At 49.7% G+C, this 26,100-nt stretch overlaps 2 protein-coding genes across 2 annotated transcripts; both read left to right on the top strand.

Annotated features, from left to right (window-relative positions):
• Window positions 1-8,251: 8,251 nt before the first annotated feature.
• On the top strand, window positions 8,252-10,531 carry LOC100837394 (xyloglucan galactosyltransferase KATAMARI1 homolog). The gene has a single exon (XM_014900638.2). The coding sequence runs from the start codon at window positions 8,618-8,620 to the stop codon at window positions 10,181-10,183; it is 1,566 nt and encodes a 521-aa protein (XP_014756124.1). The 5' UTR covers window positions 8,252-8,617; the 3' UTR covers window positions 10,184-10,531.
• A 2,977-nt stretch (window positions 10,532-13,508) lies between these two features.
• Window positions 13,509-15,307, top strand: LOC100837089 (xyloglucan galactosyltransferase KATAMARI1 homolog). The gene has a single exon (XM_003571794.4). The coding sequence runs from the start codon at window positions 13,616-13,618 to the stop codon at window positions 15,158-15,160; it is 1,545 nt and encodes a 514-aa protein (XP_003571842.1). The 5' UTR covers window positions 13,509-13,615; the 3' UTR covers window positions 15,161-15,307.
• The last annotated feature ends 10,793 nt before the right edge of the window (window positions 15,308-26,100 follow it).

Below are 26,100 nucleotides of genomic sequence, written 5' to 3'. Positions count from 1 at the left end.
GCTCCTGTTGCGGGTGCCTGCGCCCGGGAACGCCCTTCCCGGCAAGTAACCTTCCCGGGAAGCACCCAGGCAGGATTTCTCTTGCTGCCCTCCAAAGCAACCCCCGCAGCCCGGCTAGCTCTGCCAGGCTGGTGACTTGCCGGGCAGCTTGTGCGGTGCTGCCCGGGGTGTGATCCTTCCGGGGAGCAAGCGAGGTGGCCCACGCGTCATGCAGCGGTTGTACCTCGGGTGCCACTGGTGCGACAAAATGTGAGCTAATTACGACACGCAAGCAGCCGGTGTTTCGTTGCATACAAGGCAAATAATAATTATATATATGGAGGGGTAATTATGGCATGCATGCGTTAACTGATTTGCTATGTGTCCGTGTGTTGAACTGTGGCCTGCACGCTTGAACCGAAGAGTTTCCAGCCCTATTTTCCAGCGCTTTTAGCATTACCAGGAGACACCCTATCCAACTCCCTATCCTCATATTTGAGTGTTCTGGCTGAAAAAACTGGTCCAGCAACCTCCTCGTGGAAGCCCCCAAACTGAGCCGCTCCCCAAAACGCCATCGGAGCTCCCCAAACTCGTCCGCCGGATCGGGAGCCCCCATCCAACAACCTCAACGGAATCGGCTCCCTCCCGCCAATGTACGTCCCTTCCCTTCCCCCTCTCCTCTGGTTGGCGTTGGGGGTGGGAGGGGTCGCGGTTTGCGGTGGGGAGAGTGGCCGCGGCGCTGGGGTTGGGCTTGTGAGGCCGTTGGGGCTTGGCAGCGGCAGTGGGGGTTGTGGGGATGGGAGGCGGCGCTGGGGGTGGTAGGGTGGGCGGCAGCGGTGGGGATTCACTACTCCAGAAAAGCCCTCCAGTGGCGGTCAAAAAATGGGGTTGGTGGCGGTGATCACGCCCGCCACAAACTCTGCGTCACTGGAGGTTTTAGCACCAATGGCGGGTAAAATACCCGGCACCGAGGACCTACAAACCGTCACTGTAAATCCCTCCGGCACCACCCGAGAAGTGCGTGGAGTACATCAGTGGTGGTCTTTGGCCACCGCCACTGAAACCTTTTCCAGTGGCGGTGGTGTATAACCGCCACTGGTACTGTTTTTTCCTGAAAAAAATTTAATGAATTATTTATAAAAATAAATATTCCTGTAGCACAAAAATAGCTGGAATACAACACATAGCAGGAATACAGTAGCACAGTATACAGCACCAAAGAAACAGAATAGCAGCAAATATATTACAAAGTTCCACACGAGTTAAACATTCAAGTCACATGCATGTATACAAAGTGTTTCAAAGAATGAGCCACAAATAGAAGTGTTCCACACAATTTAGCCACTTTTGGCGACAATCCCCTCGCCGTAGTAATCCCCGCTCGATTTGAGGACCTCCTTGTTGAGGATTTCGCCGATGTCCTTCTAGATCTCGTACACGAGAATTTTTGAGTTGTGCCCTAACTCAGCGTTGGCCAGAAACCAATTCCTCACTTCTTCGTAGGTCTTCTTCCCCTTCAGCTGGAAGTCTTTGATGAACTGCCGAATAGTGTGCGCACAGTAGTAATCATAGTAGACGGATCCTTCAGGCTGTTGCTCGCAGAGGAACCTGAAAGTGTGCCTGAGGGGAGCGTCACGATTGCGGCTGAAGCTAGGCATCGCGTACCATTTCACCGTGTCACGATAGGCTGCGTCGATGACATATTTGATCGGCTCAAAGTCGTGTTGTGGTTCATTCTCCTTGTGTCGTAGTGGATCAAAATATGTGACCCCTCCAAGATCGAGGCAGATGGCGATTGTCACCCAATGGCCGCTGTTTCACAAAAGGACGCACATTGTATTAGCCAAATAATATAACAAGCAAGTCTTCCGACGGAAAAAGATGTATGTATTCACGCGAATTGAAAACAACTTACTGTAGATGGTACAATATCAATACAAAACGGCGGTCTTGGTGCTTCAACATGAATTGAGTGAGGTATTCAATGGCCAACCTTCTACTTTCGGCCAACAATGGGTCTGGACCATGTAAAGTGGCGTTGAAGAGAAAGGGGTCGGCAACGGCCATCCCATATTGCTTCACCCTATAGGCCTCCCTCGTGTAGTGTACACACCACAGTCTTAATATGGCGTTGTCAAGGCACTTGCAGTTGAAGAGGTGAAACAAGTCGAGGAAGTCAATGCCGAAGGTAACGTCGTTTTTCCTCTGGATTTCCCCCGTATTGGAGTCGAAGAAGCCATAATGCTTTGGCACTCGAATCCTAATTTCCAAATTTGTTAGGTCTGCGCCTGATGATGCCACATTCATGTATTTTTCATGAAGCTCTTGCATCTCCCGTGGCAGGCGATACAGGTCATCCTGGGACACCATCGATTGTCCGGGGTGGAACAACAAAAATTGGGAGAATCGTCTGTCCACGAAATAAGATCCATTAGGCAATCTATCTCCAACACGGAGGTGGGTGGGCATCTTTAGAATGTTTGGTCGCTCTTCCCAAATCCCTTCTATCGGCATCGCGGTCTTTGGTTTTCTTCCCGTAGAAGACGACTCTTTCCCCTCCTTGGAGGAGCCCTTGCTTGCCTTGCCGTGTGTCCCCCTCTTGTTTTTCCCGCGTCTCAGGAAATCGGAACTGTCCGGTTTATGGGGGACCTGCATCCCAGATGGGGCACTTCGACGGGGCTCCAACAAGGCCGATTGTGCTGCGGCTCTCCGAGGGACGGGTCTTGGTGCGGATGGCTTCAGGGCTTCGGGTTTGGGCAGCGGCGGAGGATTTTGGCCTGCATTGTCGTCGCTGCACTCTGCCGCAGGTGAGAAGTCTCGTTCCGCGGGCTCGTAGTCCAAAGGACCGGGTGAGGTGCCAAGTGGCGACGGAGACGTCAGGCGCCGGGCGGGTGGAGACGGACCGAGGAGGGGCGATGGAGATGGAGACGGAGAAGGCTCCGTAGTGGGGACCACCAACCTCCTAGGCCAGATGCGGTAGGAGTTGACGCAATCCCTTAGGGTCGTCTCCTCTTCGTGCGGAGGATAAGGGGCCGGTTCGTCCTCGAAGCCCTTGAGCACGGAGTCCACCTGTAACCTGACCATGTCGTCTCGCAGGGTCACGTGGTGCACCACGGCCGTACGCGGCATCAGCAACCCGCGTGCGCCCAGAGGATTCCCCACCGTCGGCATGTGTAGCCGGCATTTGACGCCCTTCTGCGCATGACAAACATGGCAACATCATTAATAGATTGGAGCATGATAGTGGTATTTCACTATTTTTCGTAGCGCGGGAAGACGCTTACCGTGAGGTTCTCGTCGGGTGGCCCAAGCGGGTCAAGCTGGCACTCGGTGCCGGAGCATGAGGTGCTCTTATTGGGTAGCGGGGACGGATCCGGTGTGGGTGGGGTTGGTTGGATGGGCGCCAGCGGGAAAACACCGTGATCAATGAAGTTGTCAATGTCACGCTGGTCCCTTGCATGCCGCATGAGCTTCTTGAGCTCCTCCCTCGCCAACACCCGGATCTTCTCATCTAATTCCTCTGAGCTCTGTTCTTTGCTGGACGCCCTTCTGCGTTTCCGGGAACCTTACTCTTTCGCCATCTGCCTGCGACAATCTTCTTATCTTCATTCGTCGCAGCCCTCGGATACCAAAGATCCTTGAGCCACATGGCGAATTTAGAATTGTCTTTTTGCTGGATCCAATCATCATTCCTGTTAGGGTTGAGATTTCGAAGTTCTTCGATGTGCATGTCGATGAACGGCTCGACCTCTGGCGTGAGTTGCAGCACCATTGTGTGTGCTCTTATAAAGTTGTCCATTCTTTGGCGGGAATGCACATCAAAATCTTTCCGGCCAAGCCCACCTTCACCCTCTAGCTTCCCCTTATGTCGTGATTCGGGGACCCCTATGGATTTGCGATCCGCCAACCAATCAGTGCAGAACTCAACGCACTCTTCTGCATGATAGCCTTTCATGATGCTTCCTTCGGGACGCTCTCTGTTATGAACATATCGCTTCAGCACCCCGTTGTATAGTTCGGGCCCAAACATGCTGTGCAGGAATGATGGCCCTAACAACAAGAACTCATCGGCGACGTGGACCATCAGATGGACCATAATGTTGAAGAACGTTGGGGGAAAGAACATCTTACATTCGCACAATATCTGTTTCATTGCGTCCCTCAGTTGCAGGCAACGGTCCACCGTGATGGACTTCTGGCCGATCGTGTCGAAGAAGTCATAGAGCTTCATGACCTTCTCTCTCACCCATGGCTCCATGCAGCCTCTTATTGCAACCGGAAGTAGCTGCGTGAGAATCACGTGGCAATCATGAGAGTTCATGCCAACCAGCTTGTGGCTCTTTATGTCAACAAGTTTCTTGATGCTGGATCAGTAGTTCGATGGAACTGTGATGCCATGGAGACACTCGCACATTCTATGCAGCTCAGCTTTGCTCAGACTGTAACACGCAGGTTTGCATCGCGTATATATCGTGTGTTCACCATCCTTGTTTTCCTGCGACACCTCTTCCTCTATCGGTCACAGCTTCTCCCTTATCCACATCCACTGTAGGTCCTTCCGTGCCGTTGGTCCATCTTTTGACTTGTCTGCGTGGTGCATCATCAAGCCCAACAGGCTGTCGCACACGTTCTTCTCGACATGCATGACGTCTATGGTGTGACGGCTCTGTAAGAACCTCCAGTAAGGCAGGTCCCAGAACACGGACCTCCTCTTGTACGTAAGGCTGCCATCTGGACCAGCAGCCGGCTGTGCTTTCCCGGCCACGACTTCGAGGTCCCTGACAATTTCGTATACTTCGTGTCCAGTCAGTTCCCTCGGTTTGTGCCGCCTCTCTGCCCTCCTGTTGAAGTTTTTCTTATCCTCCCTCCACGGGTCCTTCATCTCTAGCCACTTACGGTGTCCCAGGTAGAAAATCTTTTTTGATTCTGGCAGGAACAATCCTTCTGTCTCGTCCCCGCACTTTGTGCATGCTTTGTACCCATGTGTTGACTGGCACGATGAGTTCCCGTTTGCCGGGTAGTCATGCACGCATGTGGAGAGCTGCTCGAAGGGTGAACTCCTCCTTCTTATGAGCGTCCCAAACCTTTCGACCCTTCTCCCAAAGCTCCTTGAGATCATCCTTCAGCAGCTCCAGATACACGTTCAGATCAGCTCCAGGCTACTTAGGGCCCTGTATGAGTATTGATAGGTGGATGTACTTCCTCTTCATGACAAGCCAGGGGGGAGGTTGTATATGAACAGGATCACCGGCCATGTGCTGTGTTTGCTGCTCAAGTTTCCGAACGGATTGATCTTGTCCGTACTCATCCCGAACCTGATGTTCCTGGGATCTGCGCCGAACTCGGGGAATTCGTCGCCCAGAGTCCTCCATTGAGCCGCATGTGCGGGGTGTTTGAGGACTCCATCATCGTTGCGGTACACGCCCTCGATATCCGCCTGAGTCGCGTCGTGGTAGATGAACCACCTGGCCTCCTTCTCATTCTGGAACCAACGCTCCAGCCGGGTGCCACATGGGAGATACCAGACCGTCTTTGCCGGCGCACCATGTTTCAATTCTTCCTCCTCGCCGCCGTCAGGATTGGGGTCTTTCTTCCTGTATCGGGATGTTTTGCATACTGGACAGTTGTGCATGTCTTTGTAGTCACCCTTATATATGATGCAGTGCAGCGGACAAGCATGGTATCTGATGACCTCTAACTCGAGGGGGCATGTAACTTTCTTCGCCTCGTACGTGCTCTTAGGCAACTTGTTGCCCGGAGGAAGTACCGTACGTAGGTAACTCAGAATCTCCGTGAATCCCGAGTCCACGATGTTGTATTTTGCCTTTGTACACAAAAGCTCGAGCGTTACTTCTACCACACTGTTATCCACGCCGTCATTTTCATATAACGGTGTCTCGGCATCCTTCCTCAGCTTCTCGAACTTACGGGACACCCTCTCATCCTCGGGGTCATCCAACTGATTCTGCAGATGCTGATCGTCGAACATTTCAACCATCCTACCGATTGGAACGTCCTGTACTGGATCCTCGTCACGGTATGCTTCTTCACCAGGCTGGTCGTCAGACTCCATGTGTTCCATCTCAATGCCGTCATCGACTTCAATGCCATCCTCCCCGGGAGAAGTCCACCTTGAATAACCAGACACAAATTCCTGCATGAGCAAGTGCATCTCGACATCCTCTGGCTCGTACAACTTGCTGTTCCGACATCTCACACAGGGACAACACATCTGATCACCCCCTTTCCTATGCATATCTTCCACGCCGGCATCGACAAAAGTCTTCAGCCGCTCTATCCACTCAACACGTAACCTGTCCTCGTACATCCAAGCACGGCCCATCGAGCTACAACACAATTTTTTTTAAAAATAAACGAATCAGCTTGATCGACAAAAATGGAAAATTTCGGCATGACCTTTGCTAAATAGCATTTTGCACTACGAAATTCGATGCCTGCATCAAAAACAAATTACCCCCACCCACATCGGCACGATAGCCGGTATCACATCACGTAAGAAATACACGGCACGAAGGCCGGTGTCAACACACATTTAATATGCTTAACATGCACGTACACCGGTCCTAAGGTTAAGCTTAACCCTACGGCTAACCCCCAGGGGCTAAGCTCCCCCATAAGCAGCAACGGCCATGGACTCCAGAGAGAGAGCTGCAGAGAGAGAGAGAGCTACAGAGAGAGGGAGCTCATCGGAGCAAAATTAAAGCGAGAGAGAGAGGGATCCGGGAGGGAGGGCCCTCACTAGGGTGAGGGGGAGCTCCAGAGACAGCGGGGGCAGCCCGGGAGAGCCGCCAGAGAGAGATCGGGGCCGGATTTGCCACCACCGGTCACCGCGCCATTAATGACTTTTTGGCCAAATTGAAGAAGAAGAAGCGGAGGAAGAAGGGAGAGAAAGAAGAAGGAGATGGGGGGGGGGGAGAGCTACCTTCGAGCCGCCGCCATCAATTTTGGTAGGGCTTCGCCACCGGTGAGGAGCAGAGACGCAGCTGGTCCAAGACAGACACGCGAGCTCGAACATCTCCGGACTCGCACAGTACTTTATATAGTAAAGGCCACTGGTGACCTCCAGCGACGGGCGGAAAAATAAACCACCACTGGAGGCCTCAGCAGTGGCGGGTAACCTGAGGCCCGCCACTGGTGCTTTCCCACCAGTTTCCCCTCTTTAGTCCCACCTCGCTAGTTTACATGAGTTCCGACCAACATAAAAAGGATTCCGCCGCCCTACTTACCGGTGGTTACTACTCAGTGCTTAGTGCGTTCCCCGTTCCGATTGAGTACTAAACGAACGATCGGGCGGTGCTTAAGGGGTTCACGGAAGGTCACTGAGACTGAGTAGTACCATCATGTATCGGGTGGCCTACCAGTGGCGGGTCTTTTTTACGGCCGCCACTGGTGGTTGTTAGGGTTTCCATGGCCATTTTCAGTGGCGGTGACAAACACGGCCACTGGTGATGGACCACCAGTGGCGGTGACTTGTTTCGGGACAATATTCACCACCACTGGTGGCGCTCGTGGATGCCTCGAGAGGCCTCCAGTGACGGTGTGTTTTTTGGTCCGTTTTAACCGCCACTGGAGGGAGATCACGGATGGAGTTTTTTGTAGTAGTGATTGTGGGGATGGGAGGCGCTCGGGTGGGATGTTCGGCGGCGGGGCAAGAGCAGCAGCAGCTTCGTGCCTTGTATGAGAAGGATGGATGAAGAAGAAAGACTGAAGAAGAAATATAAATAGAGACAGAGAGAAACGGTTGGAAGATATGAATAAAATATGGATGAATGAATTATAAGAGGTGAGATTTGGGTAGTCTGCTGGAAATAATGCAAATTTGAGGAGGGAATCTTTTATAGGGAATCCCTATATGAAGATTTGGGGGCTTAAATTTGAGTAGTCTCCTAGTGATGCTCTTAGCTTTTTCTTGGTATTAGAGATTTTTCTAAGACGACATTTAAAATGGGAAGGAGGAAGCATGTAATACCTACCATATAAAATATGTATACTATGACGATATTTAAAATGAGAAGGAGGAAGCATGTAATACCTACCATATAAAATATGTATACTATGACGATATATATCACGAAAGATTTAACATAAATAATTTAATTTAATGTTGTAGATGTTGTTAGATTTGTCTATAAATTTTAGAAGATTTAATTTAGGACAAAACTAATACGGAGTTCTACATCCTGTATCTGGGAAAGCATTCCGTTTATAATTTGGAATAGAGCCAGGGGAGTATTACTGAATTATCGCATGTGATTTCCTCGAGCCAATCAATGGCTTGGGTTGCCGGGGCAGTCCAAGGTGTATGGCCCCCTTTTTCAGTTTCTAGGATGGGTTTCTCCGAGAAGCTGCTCTCACACAGCTTTCCGAAGAAGCCGCATGTGAATTTTTGTTAGGCTTCCAAATTAGTTAGCCTAACCTAATTTGGAAACCTAGCAAAAAATTTAGTCCGGCTTCTCTTCTCCCGAAAACCGGGGAAGAGCAGCTTCTCCGAAAAGCCCATCCTGAAAGTCGAAAAGAAGGGGCCTGTACTACTCCGCATAAATGCCTTCTTTCTTGTGCAAAGTCTGCAGCTCTGCGAGCTACTGGACTTGAAGCTGTGAGCACCGAATTGCTGCCGATGAAGATGACCGCCACCTTCGCGACTAAGATCCATGAAGATCCCGATCCCGTGGACGCCGCCAACAAGCCCGACGGCAGCGGCGCCGTGCTCCGGCCGTTTCGGGTATGCCATCTCACCGTTCTCGCCACAGCCTTCTGCGCACTGGTCTTCTACGCGCACTACGCCATACGGGGGAACATGGCGTCCGCCTTGTTCAAGCCGCCCGTCACCATATCATCATCGTCCCTTCCCTTGCTGTCAAGCACCAGCACCATCGACCCAAGCCTTCAACCCGAGAAGCCGGCGACCAACCGTAGCGCGGCGGCGCCGGCATCGGAATCGGACCACTGCGACGGGCGGTACATCTACATGTACGACATGCCGCCGCGCTTCAACGACGACCTAGTCCGTCACTGCGGCAAGGGCGAACTACATCCGTGGCTGGACATGTGCCCGTACGTTGCCAACGACGGCATGGGCGAGCCGCTGGGCGACGAAGGGGGCGTCTTCCCCGGCCACGGCTGGTACGCCACCGACCAGTTCACTCTCGATCTCATCTTCCACAGCCGGATGAAGCGCAGCTACGAGTGCCTGACCAACGACACCACCCTCGCCGCAGCCGTCTTCGTCCCATTCTACGCCGGCCTCGACGCCGGGAGGTTCCTCTACAACCACAGCACCTCCATTCGAGACAAGCTCCAGCTGGAATTCATAGACTGGCTGGTGAATCGGCCCGAGTGGCGCGCCATGGGTGGCCGCGACCACTTCCTGGTGGCCGGCCGGACAACATGGGACTTCCGGCGGGAGGCGGATGTCGACGCGCTGTGGGGCACCAAGCTGCTCACCCACCCTGCCGTCAAGAACATGACGGCCTTCGTGCTCGAGAAATCCCCGTCGAGCCGTAACAATTTCGCGATCCCCTACCCAACCTACTTCCACCCGGAGGCCGCCGCCGACGTGGTCGCCTGGCAGCAGAAGGTGCGCGAGATTCCTCGCCGCTGGCTCTTCTCCTTCGCCGGCGCCCCGCGCCCGGGAAGCAACAAGACCGTCCGTGCCGAGCTCATCCGGCAGTGCGGCGCGTCGAGCCTCTGCAATCTCTTCCACTGCGGCGGCAAAGACGGCGACGGCGCGGCCGACTGCAACTCGCCAGGCGGCGTGATGCGCGTGTTCGAGGGCTCGGATTTCTGCCTGCAGCCGCGCGGGGACACTGCGACGCGGCGGTCGACGTTCGACGCCTTGCTCGCCGGCTGCGTCCCGGTCTTCTTCCACCGCGACTCGGCCTACACCCAGTACGCGCTGCACTTCCCGAGGGACCACGCGAGGTACTCCGTGCTCATCCCGCACGCTGGCGTGGCCGCGGGGAGGGTGAGCATCGAGGAGAGGTTGGGAAGGATTCCGGCGGAGGAGGTGAGGAGGATGCGGGAGGCCGTGATCCGGCTCATCCCGAGGGTGGTGTACGCGGACCCCAGGGCGGGGCGCGCGGGGTTCAATGATGCTTTCGATGTCGCCGTGGAGGCCATCATCGATCGGGTCGCGAAGCGGCGGTGCGGCGAGGACGAGGTGACGGCCGGAACCACGGAGTAGTTGCAATTGTTGCCGTCGGCAGGTCCGCGCCCTGCTGGGCCGGGCCGAATCCAGTCAAACAACTGTTCCTGGATGTGCGCGCGAGTGGAGCGGCTTTTCTGGTTTCGCCGCTCGAGTTCCGGATCTGTACCGCGTGTGTTCCCGAAAACAAGAGTCGACCGTGTGCGTGTCGAGCATACGGCAAATAGGATGTGCATACATGTGCACCGTGGGATCCCTGGAAAGCGTGAATTGTGAGATTCCAGGTAAAAATGATGCGTATGTATTGTGAAAAAGAACAGAGGTCTCTGACACAATACTCGTACGGAATACTCCCACCCTTTCATACTAAGGCCGTACAATGATTGACAAGATTGTCTTATCTTAGGCATTCCACGTCAATTAAAAAAAACAATAAAACATGTTGTATAATGAGTTATCTCTTAATGTTCTATCTTAGAATTAATGTTTAGATGAATAAAATTAACTAAATAAATGCTAAGAAAATGTGAAATCTAATACAATGATAAATTTGTCTTATTTTTGCCTTATCATTCTTGTGAAGAGATCATCTCTTAATTAAGATAAGGCTTGTGTCTTTTCTTCGTTTCTCTCTCTTACACATTAGATTTTATCATATGCATCGTTAAGAGAAGGCTGACGTCACCCTATTGTACACGTCCTAAGTGACGCAATATTACAAATATCTAGACGTCTTTTGAAAATAGATACATTCATATTTAAGCAAATTGGAGTCACTTAATATGAGACGGAGAAAGTATTCCTTAGTGACACTCAACCTGGCAATGCCATAATTGTGAATTTTTCATTGCAGGACATGCACATTTCTGGTCCTGTGGCTGGAGTACTTAATTAGTCGACATCGACACGCTTCGTTTGTTGCTAATTTCCTTTCTCCGCCGTTCAAGACATTCTCCGCATTACGAGCAATGGAAACAGGGGATCACCGGAAGCAACCAGTGTGATCCAAGGTGACCGGAAATTACGAGCATGTCTGATATGGGCATTTACCTCTCTTCTTTTCGGTTCTAAATTATCAATTTTTACATTTGTTTTCAAAATGATCCTTTTGTTGTACTCCGTAGTTGTGGTTGATTGATTGGTTTGGGGATTCCTGATCGAGATCAGTGTCACGCCCCTGGACGCGACAAAGGAGAAGCCTGAAGCAGAGCCAGAGGATGACTCTGCTTCAGCGGAGGAGAGCCTGGGCTCTGAAACCCTAACTGCTGCAGGCGGCAACAGGAAGCCGAAGCCCAACAAGAAGTACAACACCACCGACTGGCAGTTGGAGCCCACTGCAGCGTCGACATACTTAAAGGGCATCGATGAGGACAATCAGGTAGTCAAAATTGTGATGTCGTGCACATGAAGGCGATCTTGTGTTGAATCTGAAAGTGTGCGTATCCCCAGGCACGCTTATTTGTCGTCCAGGAAAACAACGCATCATGGAATACAGATTGTTATACCATCAGGTTTGCCTCCCGCAGTGCACATGACGTCCATAGCAGCAAGCCAAATACTACTTCCTCCGTCTGATATTAAGTGACTCAAATTTGTCTAAATATAAATATATCTATGCCTAAAAAATATTTAGATACATGTAATAGAAAATCACTTAACATGGGACGGAGGGATGGGACGGAGGGAGTAAAGTTTTAGGTTGCCACCTCCTAACGTGCAACTGTTTTAGAGCAACAAAACGTTGAGATACCGAAATATGCCTACGCATATTAGCTCTTTGGATTGTTGTATAATTAGACAACTTTAGTATTAATTTAATCCAAAATACACACATGGGAACTAATCGAAGATATGATCGAGGAAGTGCTAGAATCCTCCATATTCTAAGCTCTCGAAGGCCGTGTTTTCAGAGGCTCGTTCTCTCGGAATTAGGATTCCTTCTATATCAATATCCCGTTGCAAGAACTCGAAGGTTGCTCTCCCGGATGCCTCACACAATAATTAGATCTCAAGTACGAGTATGTGACGAAACTAACCAAACAGAGCCAACCAACTCAAACTTGATTCAGCCCCGCTCGTGAAATGTGACGACTCAAGTGACTGAGCACGTGTGAAAATAGCCTCTCTTTTTATTACCTCAAGGGAGTGTGGGCTACCTTCTCTAATAAGGAGTTCAAACATCAACTCGTCAGAAAGTACGCAAAATGGTCACTGAACTTTTTTCCATATTTCATCCCTCAACTGTTTGAGGCGGTGTGTTTCAATCGGTTTCGGCACCAACGTGTCATGGTTTTGCACCCGGATTTGCCCTATTAGCATGCCATGTTGGCGTTTGGTTAACTATCTTATTGGACCTGACTCTAGACAGCCGACAGAAGGTGTTGAAGAGACGCTATTTCATTTCCTCCTGCCGAAGTGGTTCTACTCGAATCTTTTCTTGGTTTTTGAGGGGAAAACAAAAATGGACTCGAAACTAATAAGTACTCCCTCCATCCGTATATAGGAGGCGTGAATTCTTTTCCCTTCTGTTCCGAAGTACCGGGCGCATTCTCTTCCAAAAGCTAAACTTACCGGAATTGTCCGCACAAGCAACGACCAGAGTCCTATCAGCTCTCGTCCTAGCGCATTTCACTCTTCCCATCTCAGTAAAATTACTAAATGAATGCATGCATTGGTACGGGAGAAAACACTATTCGCACCCCATATACATGGACAGAGGGAGTAATCTAATGCCAACATGCCAAATCGAGAGGAAAAATCATGCCACCTTGGCACCAAACAAGATGAGTGATCTTTGGTGTCTGGGCTTGATAGTTGAGAGATGAAAAGTATACCGAAATTTTTTGAAATACCATTTCCGTACTTTTCCATAAGTTGATGCAAAATATACTTTTCTCCACCAGCTATCAGGGCTTTGAGATTTTTCTAGGATATATTGTTGCTGTGTTTTGGGCCACCAAAATTGCAACGTTTTTTCAGTGTTTTTTCTATAGTATGTTAGAATAAATTCAGACAACACGATTCAGCAGGTAAGCGCAAGTTCAATCGATGACAGCACGTTTACTGCGCTCGAATCTAAACGCCAAGTCAAGTCGTCTTCAACGACTTTCAGGACAGGCATTTAATGATCGTGGCAGGCGGGGACACATGCACGCGCGAATCCAAAGCAGCTCAGGATCGATCTACGAGAAAGTATCCTAAAATGGTCACTGCGCAAGACTTGCTGACAAGAAGAGTACCCTAATTAATGAAGTCAACTTGACAGCAAAAAGATTAATAAGGGCGGCGGATGTCGAAGTCAACCTGACAAAGAAAGATTAGCATATAGTGGTACTAAACCCTCGGATGCGATCATACACGCTAACGTAATTGCCGTTGATTCTTATGAAAACGAGCTGGCTCGTACCGTAGGCTCCATCCGTCAGCTCACGCTCACGCACACACACTCGAAGTGACAAAACACCACCGACGATGAAGCCCTGCAGCGTGCCGACAATCGAGAGGTATGCCGCCGGCGACAACGGCGACAGCAAGCACCCTAATAAGGGCGACGGTGCGGGGTTGCTGATCCGGCCGTCCCGGCTATTCTACCTCACCGTGCTCTCCACCGCCTTCTGGACCCTGGTATTCTACTTCAACTCCACCGCGCAAGGCAACGTGGCGTCGACCGTCCTGTTCAAGCGGTCGGCTTTCTCCCTGCCGTCGTCCTTCCGCTTCGTCCGGGACCGGTGCGCCGGCCGGTACATCTACATGTACGACCTGCCGGCCCGGTTCAACGCCGACCTCGTCCCGGCCTACCAGAAGCACTCCCCCATCACCGACATGTCCAACGACGGGCTCGGCTCGCCGATCACGCCAGACCAGGACGGCGCCGGCTTCCTGCCGGAGAAGGGAGCCTACGACACGGACCAGCACGTGCTGGGGATGATCTTCCACGCCCGGATGAAGCGATACGAGTGCCTAACACACGACCCGGCCGCCGCGGCCGCCGTGTTCGTCCCGTTCTACGCCGGGTTCGACGCGTCGATGCGGCTCTGGAAGACCGACCTCCCGGAGCGGGACGCCCTGGCACGGGACCTGGTGGAGTGGCTCACTCGCCGGCCCGAGTGGCGCGCCATGGGCGGCCGCGACCACTTCCTCGTGGCCGGGCGTGTCGCGTGGGACTTCCTCCGCGGCAAGGACGACAACGGCTGGGGCACTACCTTCCTCACCTTCCCAGCCATCCGCAACACGACGGTGCTCAGCATCGAGGCCAGCCCGTGGGTCGGCCACGACTTCGGGGTCCCGTACCCGTCGCACTTCCACCCTGCCTCCGACGCCGACGTGGCCGCCTGGCAGGGCCGCATGCGGCAGGCGGGCCGTAAGTGGCTCTGGGCCTTCGCCGGCGGGCCGCGCCCGGGGAGCAAGAAGACCGTGCGCGCCCAGATCATCCAGCAGTGCAGCGACTCCAGCACGTGCGCCACGTTCGCCAGCGCCACGGGGCACCACAACTCGCCGGGCCGGATCATGGCGCTGCTGGAGAGCGCCCGGTTCTGCCTCCAGCCGTGCGGGGACTCCTTCACGCGCAAGTCCACCTTCGACGCCATCCTCGCCGGCTGCATCCCGGTCTACTTCCACCCGCTCTCGGCCTACGTCCAGTACACGTGGCACCTGCCCAGGGACTACAGGAGCTACTCCGTGTTCATCCCGCAGGCCGACGTGGCACGGCGGAACGTGAGCATCGAGGATGTCCTGAGGAAGATACCGCCCGCCCAGGTGGCGCGGATGCGGGAGGAGGTCATCCGGCTCATACCCAGGGTCATGTACAGGGATCCGACGGCCAAGGATACGTCGTTCAAGGACGCCTTCGACGTGGCCGTCGACGCCGTCGTCCACCGGGTGGCCAAGCGTCGGCGTGCCGCGGCGGAGGGCCGGGAGTACGTGGACAGCGTCGACGGGAATGACAGCTGGAAGTACGACTTGCTAGAGGATGGGCAGAACCATGTAGGTCCGCACGAGTTCGATCCGTATATGTGAAACCAGCTACAGATTTAGTTTGTCCAACAAACGAGTGTATTGGTTAAGTGTTTTCTCACTTAACTTATACGCGGCATTTATGCACTTAATTTAGTTTTTTAGAAGCATATATTTCTTCTAAGTTTACTGAGAAATCTTTGTGTTTAATGACCTACAGTAGCAAGCAAGATATGGGGAAAATACATCTTTTTCAGCGCATTTTGCAAAACACAAAAAAATTGGAGTGCTATTTCACTTAACTTATACGTGGCATTTATGCACTTTTGTTTGCAATTTTACTAGACATGTCTTAAAATCCAGTGCTCTGCTACGCTGACATCTCCACAATTTTTACGGCACATCTTCTTCAATTTTTTCCATTCAATCCAATATCCCAAATCATACGGAGCGGCTTGGTATGTTCTAAAATATGTCGGTGTGCCTCGATTGATGCAGAGGCTGGGGCGTTTTTCCCTTTTCGAAAAATACCTCTGCCGGTTTAATAATGAGTAAAGTCTATTTCGCTTTACCAATTAACCAATTTCTTGACGCGGGGGTTGATCCTAAAGAGATACCACTTCCTCATGAATTTATCTTGAATCGCGACCTTTTGGCTCAACTTTATCCTAGTTTTGCCGAAGGAGCAACCCCTTTTTTCACCTTAAATTGGTCCAAATACGCAGAATTTCTTACTTTTCGCGGAGGACTAGATCTAGTAACCGGTGGTCTATGGCTGACCGATATTGCGCACCATCACTTAGTTATTGCTATTCTTTTCCTAATTGCAAGTCATATGTATAGGACCAACTGGGGTATTGGTGCTTGTAGAGACCGTCTACATCAAACCCTCACCTCAAAATATCTGAATTCAGCACCCTGTACTCCTTAATCCCGGCCATTAGGCATTGAATTAGGATGTGTTTGGTTGGCGAGTGGCGTGGGTGGGTTGGCCCCAACCAGATTTTAGGGGTGGAGCCACTCAGTTTTCATGTTTGGTTGAAGAGGGCGGGACCAACCAGTTTCATGTTTGGCTAGGAGGTCAATTTCAGTTAGAAAAAAAGAAAAAGAAAAATTGTCTTCTCCATCTTCCCCTTCCGCCACCATGGACTGGTTGGGCTGGTCCTCGGCGAGCCGTCCAGCGCACGGCGCGGCATCTCCCCATGCGGCCCATCCACCTCCAGCTCCCGCGCCGATCTCCTGCTCCCACTCCCCGCCTCACGCTCTCGCTCCCACTCCAGGCCCGCTGCGCCGTCGACGGCCACGATCGAGGAGATGAGAGAGATGGCGGCCAGGGCATGGAGGTGGGCAAGCGGCGGTGGCGAGCTCCGGCGGAGGACGTGTCTTCTGCGGCGAGCGCAGGCGCAGCCAACGGCGGCGCTGGGGACGAGCTCGGGCGGAGGACGGGTCCTCGGCGGCGAGCGCAGGCGCAGCTAGCGGCGGCGATGGGGACGAGCTCGGGCGGAGGACGGGTCCTCGGCGGCGAGCGCAGGTGCAGCTAGCGGCGGCGATTGGGACGAGCTCCGGCCGAGGACGTGTCCTCGGCGGCGAGCACAGGTGCAGCTAGCAGCGGCAATGGGGACAAGCGCGGCGGCGGCTAGCTCCGGCGGTGAGGTGGACGACCAGGTGGCAGAGATCTCCGGTATCGAGGGGACGAGCACGCCGGCGAAAAGCTCCAGGGACGAGCGCGGCGGCAAGGGGGACGAACTCCGAGGACGAGCGCAGCGGCGATGGGGACAAGCTCCGGCAGACTGGTCCTCGGCGGCGAGCGCGCAGCTAGGGGCAGCGATGGGGATTAGCGCTGCTGATCGAGCGAGAGAGAGACGGGAAGGCCGGAAGGACGAGAGAGACGGATGAAGCGTGAGCCGCGTGAGTCGACCGATTTGGCCGGCTCACGCGAACTGTTTTTTGGGTCCTGTTTTCGGTCGGGTTGAGCCACGCCCATGAACCAAATAGTTGGAAAAATTGTTTTGGACCGTTTGAACCCGCGTTGGTCGGCCCCGACGTCTAAACCAAACGCACCCTTAGTGTTTCCAAACGGGGATTGATGACGTGTTGCGCCACGCGCGTGGGCTGAGTGGGTCCACCCCGAGTTTACTTCCTTCCACCGGTTTTTCCTTCTCCTTTCTTCCTTTCTCTCCCGGTCTCATGTCTCCGACATGGCCATGGGTCTAATATAGGTGAGCACCGCCTACATGCCACCTCCGACATTGAAGGAGCATGTGGTGAACTCCATGGTTCTGTGGAGGCTGGCGTACGTCGCGGGAATCGGAGGCGCTGACGGGCGGCTTCAACGAGCGACTGAGCGAGGCGGCATGCTGGGCCATGGCGGCTCCAGTACCATCTATCTGGTTGTCCGCAGATGGCTAGCCGCCGGCTACCCCGAAATTCCAGACGTCTAGCTGAAAAGTTTCTTTGCAGCACACACCAAAATTAACTCCGCCGTTCCGGCCACCTGATGCGTAGATCGACGCCGCGGAGGTTGCCGTCGAGGCGCAGCTCTCCAGCCTCGGTCCGGCCTCGGCGAGTGAATGCGCAGATCGATGCCGCGATGGACCGTCAAGGCGCAGCACTCCAACCTCTGCCAACGGGTGCGCACATCCAAGCCACGACGACGCGCTCTTCTGCTTGTCTAGGCGGCTGCTCGAGCTGCTGCTCATGCATCGATGCCACGACAGAGCCGGAGTTGCCGTGCCGCTGGTGCGCCTAGGAAGATGAACATCGCTGCTGTCAGCGCGCCGGATTTTCCGTGCCGCTTGCCACCCACGCGCTCGTGCTCACCGCTTCTCTTCTGCGCGAGCAGGACTGTGCACGGGAGGCGAGATCGCTGCGCACGTGCTAGCGCACGCATGGCCGCAGTACGGGCGACGGCATGGAGGAGGGCCATCGGGGCGCTCCTCAACTTCGCTTACGCCGGACGAGCTTCTCGGCTCCAGCAGTCCATTCGGCGGTGGCGCGTTAGACAATTCAGGCCATCGGGCCGAGCTTCTCCGTGGACGCAGGCAGCTCCTCTCACTAGCAAACAATCAAACCCACTGCATGGCGCTCTCTGGTCAAACCGAATCCAATTCCAAATCAGAAGATAGCTTTAATTACCACGATGTATGGCTAGCGATAAGAATTTAAGGTGAAGGGGACTGTTTAGTCAAAGATCCCGGCTTTGACCATGCCACATCAGCAATCCCAGCCTAGAAACCTGTTTCAGCGTTTATTGACCGGATGCAAGAGTACAGGGTGCCAAGTTCAGGAATTTGGAGGTGAGGGTTTGATGCAGACGATCTCTACAAGAAAAAGGTTCAAAATAGACTTTACTATTGAAGCCAAAAATACATGAGTCTTCGATGGTAATTACAGTTCTGAAAGCTAAAACAGTAGAGGAAGTCCGGAACTAAACTAGCGCAAAGCCACGGGCAGCATCAGAAGCAGCTAAAGCATTAGAGAACTTGCCAACAACTTTTACACAGCTTTGCCCACACGATATCACCTGGAGTCTCCCCGGACACACATTCAACACTCTTGGAGATGTATAGCTTGGAATAGCTTCAAGCCAAGCCATCAACGGAGAAGAGCTCTGGAGGGTCTGCCACCAGATGAAGGGCATCATTCTTCAAGCCGGCAGGAGAAAGGGTGCCGCCAGCATTGGTCAGACCTGGGCACAAAAGCGAAAATTCTAATTTACCGTGTCCGCCAACCGTTCATCCTCTCGTTCGAGATTCGTTTTCTTGTTTTCAGGTTCCGTAGATTTTTTGTTGCCTATAGCTAGCTATCGAGACGTGGGTCCCATGCCCCTAGATGGGACGTGGTTGCTGGTTGGGAAGGCAACGATACACTGACACATTTTGATTTTTGTACAAATTATTTGATGGTCTAAACGAACTCAGAATTTGATGAAAAAAATTTGAAGTTTGTTTAAGATGGTATTTCCCACCTACAGAAAAAGTTTCAAAAAGTTTCGAGCATGTTCAAAATCTCGGCCGATCTCTACCGATACTAGTACTACACTAACACGTTTTGATAGTTATACAAATTATTTGGTGGTCCAAACGGATTCAGAATTTGATGAAAATTTGATGTTTGGTTTAAGATGGTGTTTCCGACCTACAAAAAAAGTTTCAAATTTTTTGGAGCAAATTCAAAATGAAACTTTCATTGAAATAGTAGTGTTCCGAGGATTGCCCATAGAATCATTGGTGTCTCAATGAAACTTTCATATACAGTTTCAGTCAGATAAGAATGCCGATACAAATGGTGTCTCAATGAAACTTTCTTATAAATTCAATCACATAGGAATGTCGTTTGAAACATTAGTGTTTCGAGGAAAGTTTCAAAAAAATTGGAGCAAGTCCGAAATGAAACTTTCATTGAAACATTAGTGTCGCAAGGATTGCCGGTGTCTCAATGAAACTTTCTTATACAATTTCAATCACATAGGAATACCGATTGAAATATTGGTGTTTTAATGAAAGTTTCAAAAAAATTGGAGCATGTTCGAAATGAAACTTTCATTGAAACATTAGTATCGCAAGGATTGCCGATTGAAACATTGGTGTCTCAATGAAATTTTCTTATACAACTTCAATCATACAGGAATAAGTTCAACTTTTGTCGTTTGAAACATTAGCGTTTCAAGGAAAGTTTCCCCAACCACAGCTGTTGAAACCGCAACCATTGAAATTATATGTGAAAGTTTCATTGAGACACTAATGTTTCAATGAAAGTTTCATTCGGAACTTGCCCCAAAATTTTTGTAAATTTTTCTGTAGGTGGGTAACACCATCTTAAACAAATCCTCAAAATTTCATCAAATTCTGAATTCGTTTGGACCATCATATAATTTTTACAACTATCAAAATGCGCTAGTGTCGTACTAGTATCAGCAGAGATCGGCAAGATTTTGAACTTGTTCAATTTTTTTTGAAACCTTTTTCTATAGGTGGGAAACGCCATCTTAAACAAACCCTAAATTCTTTTAATCAAATTCTGAATTTGTTTGGACCATCTAATAATTTCTGCAATTATCAAAACATGTTAGTGTAGTACTAGACCAGCCCAATCCCAACCAGCGACCATTCCTTAAAAAAGCAACCATCTGGGCCCCTTGTCCTGCCAAAGCTTCTGAGACTCTCCGTGCCTTCGCAGAACCTGTATAGAGCTGGCGTGAATCTTGGTGCATATTAATGGTCGATTCAATCTGGTAGGTACCGGCTCCGGTAAAAAAAGTCGCTTTAGGCACAAAAGGAGTTTACCCGGCCAGCATGTGATCCTTGAACAGAATCATCCATTTCTTGATAGTTTTTACAATGAGCCGCCAACCTACTTGATGTCAAACTTAGGCCAGGGCCTAGGGGTGTGGTTAAAAATCATAATATTTATGAACTTCCATAGACTCGTAGAATTTAGGGTAGCTAAATCTTTGATGCAACTAGCTAAATGTCCGTGCTCTGCTACGAAATTAAGAATTTGTGTTATGCATGGGTTTAAATATGTGTCGCTCATGTTTTTAAAATTTATGATAAATAAGAATTATGTCAAAATATTATTTTTGAAAAATACAATTACGCTTGAAAGTCATGAAAACCAATCAAACATAGTCAAATGATCGTGATATGTATAAAATGACTGGCAATTAGATGATTCCGTAGCCTTTAAGCGGTAGTCTTGTTAGAGCGAACTCGTGACCACCAACTCAGATCTTTATAAGTGTAAAGATAATGCAATTTGCAATCTGTGTCTGAATATAGCTGCAAAACAGATGTGCAACACTTGTGATACTACTTAGCAAGTACTTCCTCCGTTCCCAATTAATTGGTGCTGGCCATTTTGCAAAAAAAAATCCTATTAATTTACAAAATCAACTTGTAGTGCATATCTTCAATTGAACGTGGACTGCACATCGATTTTGAAAAACCACAGTTTTTTTTGCAAAAGTTGATTTCGGGAAATAGCAAGGTTTTTTTTGCAAAATTTCCAGCGTCAATTAATTAGGAACAGACGGAGTACATTATCTTTGTACTGTATGACTATCACAGATTCACCGCTACAGAATTGTTGTCTCATGCAATTGTACTGAACAAGTACATGTACATACTTTGTGTGCTTATTTTCTTCGCATATCTAGTTTCATTTTCGGTGAATGCTCGGTGTAGGTGATGCTCATGCCAATCTGTAGTGTGTTGCATATGCAGCATATCTAGTTTCATTTTCTGTGAATGCTCGGTGTAGGTGATGCTTATGCAGTCATGCCAATCTGTGGTGTGTTGCATATGCAGATGTATGTAGTTTGCGGTTTGATTCAACTCTTTACGGTCGTAATCGTCGTCTGCGCTTTTTTTTTTGTACAATCATCGCTTGCTTAAGTCAGCATCCGTATCATTGTGGAGCCGGAGTAGTTCGATTTAAAAGGATGAATTCTGAAAAGTGCACATAAAAATGTTGCTTCTAAAATTTCTTTAAAAAATTTGTTTGAGTCTTGTGTAAAAAACAAGTCTAGTGCTTAAAAAAATGAATTCCGGTGCTCTGTTTTCGTGGAGATTAACGAACCAACAAATAGAAGATGAGAGTATTGATATGTGCAATGTTTCCCTTTAATTTTTTAAAAGACATTCCCTTCAAAAAAAAAAGTATGTGCAATTTTTTTAAAGGAGATTTTGAAGTATTTTAAGTACTTTTATATCGAAAGCACATTGGTCGTGGAGTTCTTTTCGCCTCCTCTGGAACCATCACAAGTTCACCAGTGTACGTGCACAACGAAAAAAAAAAAACTAAAATCTGTGGCCAACCTAACCTAACCCCAACTTCGTCCAATCAAAACATTAATCGTCGACCCACTCCCGGCAGCCTGAACTCGAAATCATGGCCCACCCACGTGAATGCAAGTGGTTTTTGCCTCACCGACTTACCATCCCTAAAGAAGGCCACGAAGACGCAAAGTGTTAGTGATACGGGTGCGGGTGGCCCGATCTTTCGATGAAATTGATACCTCTCGATTTGGGTTAGGAGGTGACGTTGACGATCCGACTACGGCCTAGGAGGCAGCGCCTTAGCAATCGATACACCAACTCCAGAGGGTTATTGATCACGCGGGGGCACGATCAACCTGACCACGAAGGTCTTTGTTCCTGCAAGAAATCGAAGAACAAGCAAAAACAAGATAAATAGCGGATGCAATCTAAAATTGCGAGTATACTATATCAAACCAATGTCTCAACGAGACGATAACTTGGAGTCTTGACGACGGTAAAACAGGTGGTCTAACCGACACACGCGATTACACGAAAGTAGCAAAGATGGCTAAACTTTATCTAATCAAAACCCAAGGCTCCTTAGGGGGGCTCATGGGGTATATAAAGGAGGAGGGAGAGATATTTTCGTTCACCTTGAATAAGAAGTCCGAAATCCAATTCTATCTCTAACTTTACTAACAAACTACAACTCTTTAGGAAACAGAAAAACAGATCCGTCAGCTTGTTTTGTCCGTCACGGTCAGCACGAGTCGAATCTCTTGATGGGGACAGATCCGTTGGAAAGGTCTTGTAATTACCTTTCCAACAAGTACTTGTTTGCTTGATTTGGACTCCGGATGCGGCCTGGGTGATTAAAACAAATTCGGGTCTCCTGGCAGCTCGGACCCGAATCAGATTCAACTTTAATTCGTGATATCTTTCTCTAGCAAGCTCCGAATCATGTGCCGTTTGATTTGTTGGAAAGTACACTTGAAATCCTTCCCTCTCAGCTGTATGAATGCTTGATTCTTGTTAGCCCTCCCGTTCGCCTCCACCGTATCTCATCTTGACCTTGGACTTGAAAAGCTCGACAAGATGCGTACGTAATAAAACGAGACAAGATAGTAGTAGCTCCGCCTCTTCATAAGTATGACAATGAAAACAATTACTATTTGAATTCACCTGATTATAAATCTTGTCAAATATTATAGAATTGAGGGTACCAAAGGTCGTATCCATGGTTAGCATGTCCATATCAGTTAGAACTTGATTCATTAGGCTAGGTCTAAACATGCACTGGTAAATATTTAGAGCACTAACAGTAGAGAGATTAGGGTGATTCATACGTGCGATGGAGGAGGACGCCATTGTGTGGAGTCGGTGGAGAGATGGAGCAGTGGCGACGCCATAGAGGAAGTAGGGGAAGTAGCCGACGGAGGAGTTCTGGTGAAGCTTCTCCTTCCTTCCGGCCGCCACCTGCACTGCCCTGGAACGGGAGCAGAAGGCTCGGGTCTTCCCGTCGTAGACAGTGCTTTCCCAGATCGGTTTTGGGTTTAGGGTTTCGGGATTTCGTGGGCAAAACGAGAACGAGAGTCACACCCTCGTCTGCTGCCGATTCCCTTTCTTATATATAGCACTGCACGACGGGGGACCAGAACCATCGATTGGTTTTGGCACCCCCGATCAGGGTGCGTATCGTTCGTTGGGATAAGGCCACGAACGTTGTTTCATGGGCCCCACCCTTATCCTAATCCCTTCTGACTCAGTCTAAGCCAAGATCAACCAACATTTCCCCCCTTGATCGTTAGGCTTATTTATATTCGTCTCTTTCCACAGGAATATCATACCAAAGTAAGGTGTTACAATGACCCATAAAATGTCTTTGAAACTCAATACTTATAGTATAGCAGCCTGTTTTAAAAGATAACTTTTTTCTTATTGGGAGTTGTTCCTTTTATTGGTCCCTTAAATTTCCAGGATCATTCGGCTTCCAGTAGTCCCATGCCGGCAACATGATCACGAAAAATACTGGGTGGTAACCCCTTGATTAGTGGATCCGGAAGCATGTGAGTAGTGCCGATATGCTTGACATCAATTGTTTGATCCTGGATTCTATCTTTCACAACATGATATTTTATGTCAATGTGCTTGGCAGCAGCACTTGACTTGTTGTTACTCGTATAGAAAACTGCGGGTTCATTATCACAGTACAACACTAGTGGTTTAGAAATGCTGTCTACCACTTTAAGTCCGGAAATAAAATTCTTTAGCCATACAGCCTGCCCAGTGGCCTCATAACATGCTACAAATTCTGCTTGCATCGTAGATGAAGCAGTCAAAGTTTGTTTGGAGCTTTTCCACGATATGGCTCCCCCAACGAGTGTGAATATATAACCTGACGTGGATTTCTTACTATCCACACACCCGGCAAAATCAGCATCTGAATAACCAACAACTTCCAGGTTATCAGATTTCCGATACGTTAGCATGTAATTTTTAGTACCTTGCATATAATGCAAGACTTTCTTTGCGGCCTTCCAGTGGTCTGGTCCTGGATTCGATTGGTATCTGCCAAGCATCCCGGTAACGTAAGATAAGTTAGGGCGTGTACATACTTGTGCATACATAATGCTTCCGACAGCTGAAGCGTAAGGAAGATGCTTCATTTGATCAGTCTCAATTTGGTTTCTGGGCCATGGAAATGTCCCAAACTTATCACCCTTGACTACATGAGCAAGTGAGGAGGAGCACTTGTGCATATTGTATTTCTTCAGTACCCTCTCAAAGTATGCTTTCTTTGATAGTCCCAATGTGCATTTAGACCTATCTCGATGAATCTCAATGCCAAGGACATACGAGACTTCACCGAGATCTTTCATATCGAAATTAGATGACATAAAATTCTTGGTTTCATATAGCATATCCTTATCGCTACATGAGAACAATATGTCATCCACATATAGGACTAAAATTGTGAAACGACTGACTTTAAATTTGACGTATATGCAGTTGTCCACAACATTTTCTGTGAAACCAACGTATATGCAGCACCGCAGCGGGTACAACTATCCTCTGCCGGCTTCCGTCATAGATTCCCTTTCGGTGCTTCTTTTGCGTGGTCGCCTGGCATCGGCGTACAGGCGCTGACCGCTTTTCTTGGAGTGATGATGGCCTCGCTTTACACCGCACCGCATGGCCAGGATAAGACCTTTGAGGGATCTCGGCTACTGCCAAGACCCACGTGTTCATCGTTGTCCTGCAAACTCATAAGCAAGTTAGCCGCACCGGCATACACCGGGTATGCCGGCTTAGCGTTAGTCGCACTCCGCGATGCCGGCGTAGAAAGATGTCGGGCTGCAACAGTTTCCCATAGACATGTTGGGAATATGCCCTAGAGGCAATCATGTATGATGTAATTCCCAATGTATTCATAAATATTATTGAGTTGTCCTTGTTTGAACATCTGATATGTATCATTGAATATGTGATTTGATTGTGGAACTATGTATTCATGTTGTTCATACTAAATTGTCCTTAGTCATTGAGGTTGTGCTGGACACATAACCTAGACTAATGTGAAAGTTGGCTGATGACTCGGTTCCATTTGTCATGGGCATGGTGATGTCATTCCAGCTTACACGGACTCGGCTAAAGAGTTTAGCGAGTCGGACTGACCCATATTGAGATGCAACGAGTAGGTCGTCATTTGCATGTCTCAATCAATGTAATCCTTAGACCTGAGGTTATCGCACAATCCGAGTTGTGGATCACCAACTTAGGTTCTGTCAAACGTTGTTCCGTAACAGGGCAGTTATAAAGACAGAGTTCGGGTTGACTGAGAATCAAGCTGTGTGATGTGGATAACCAAGATGGGATTTTGCCCCTCCGACTGGAGAGATATTCTCTGGGCCCTCTCGAGTGATATGATTCGGGAAGCATGGCCATGCGCGACTTGGTTAATTGTTAACCGGGTCGATCGACTAAGAGTTAGTCGGATGAATCGTATATCACAGATCGAGAAGAGAGTTGAACTATTAAAGGGATGACGATTAATCGCTTATAGTTCGACAAGGTATATCGTGAGGCAAAAAGGGACTAAGACGTATGTCACATTGGAAGGTACGTCGTCATGACTCGATGGTACTTGGGAGTCGGCACGTTCTGCTAGGAGCCGCTACCGATTGATCGATTGTGAGTCGGACTCCAATCGTGTCCAAGTCGCCATGAGCCTGTGGGGTCACA

This window comes from Brachypodium distachyon, chromosome 3 (assembly GCF_000005505.3).
Source record: "Brachypodium distachyon strain Bd21 chromosome 3, Brachypodium_distachyon_v3.0, whole genome shotgun sequence".
In the NCBI taxonomy this organism is placed as follows: domain Eukaryota; kingdom Viridiplantae; phylum Streptophyta; class Magnoliopsida; order Poales; family Poaceae; genus Brachypodium; species Brachypodium distachyon.
The sequence above is the reverse complement of the archived record's forward strand: the minus strand, read 5'-3'. Positions and strand labels throughout refer to the sequence as shown.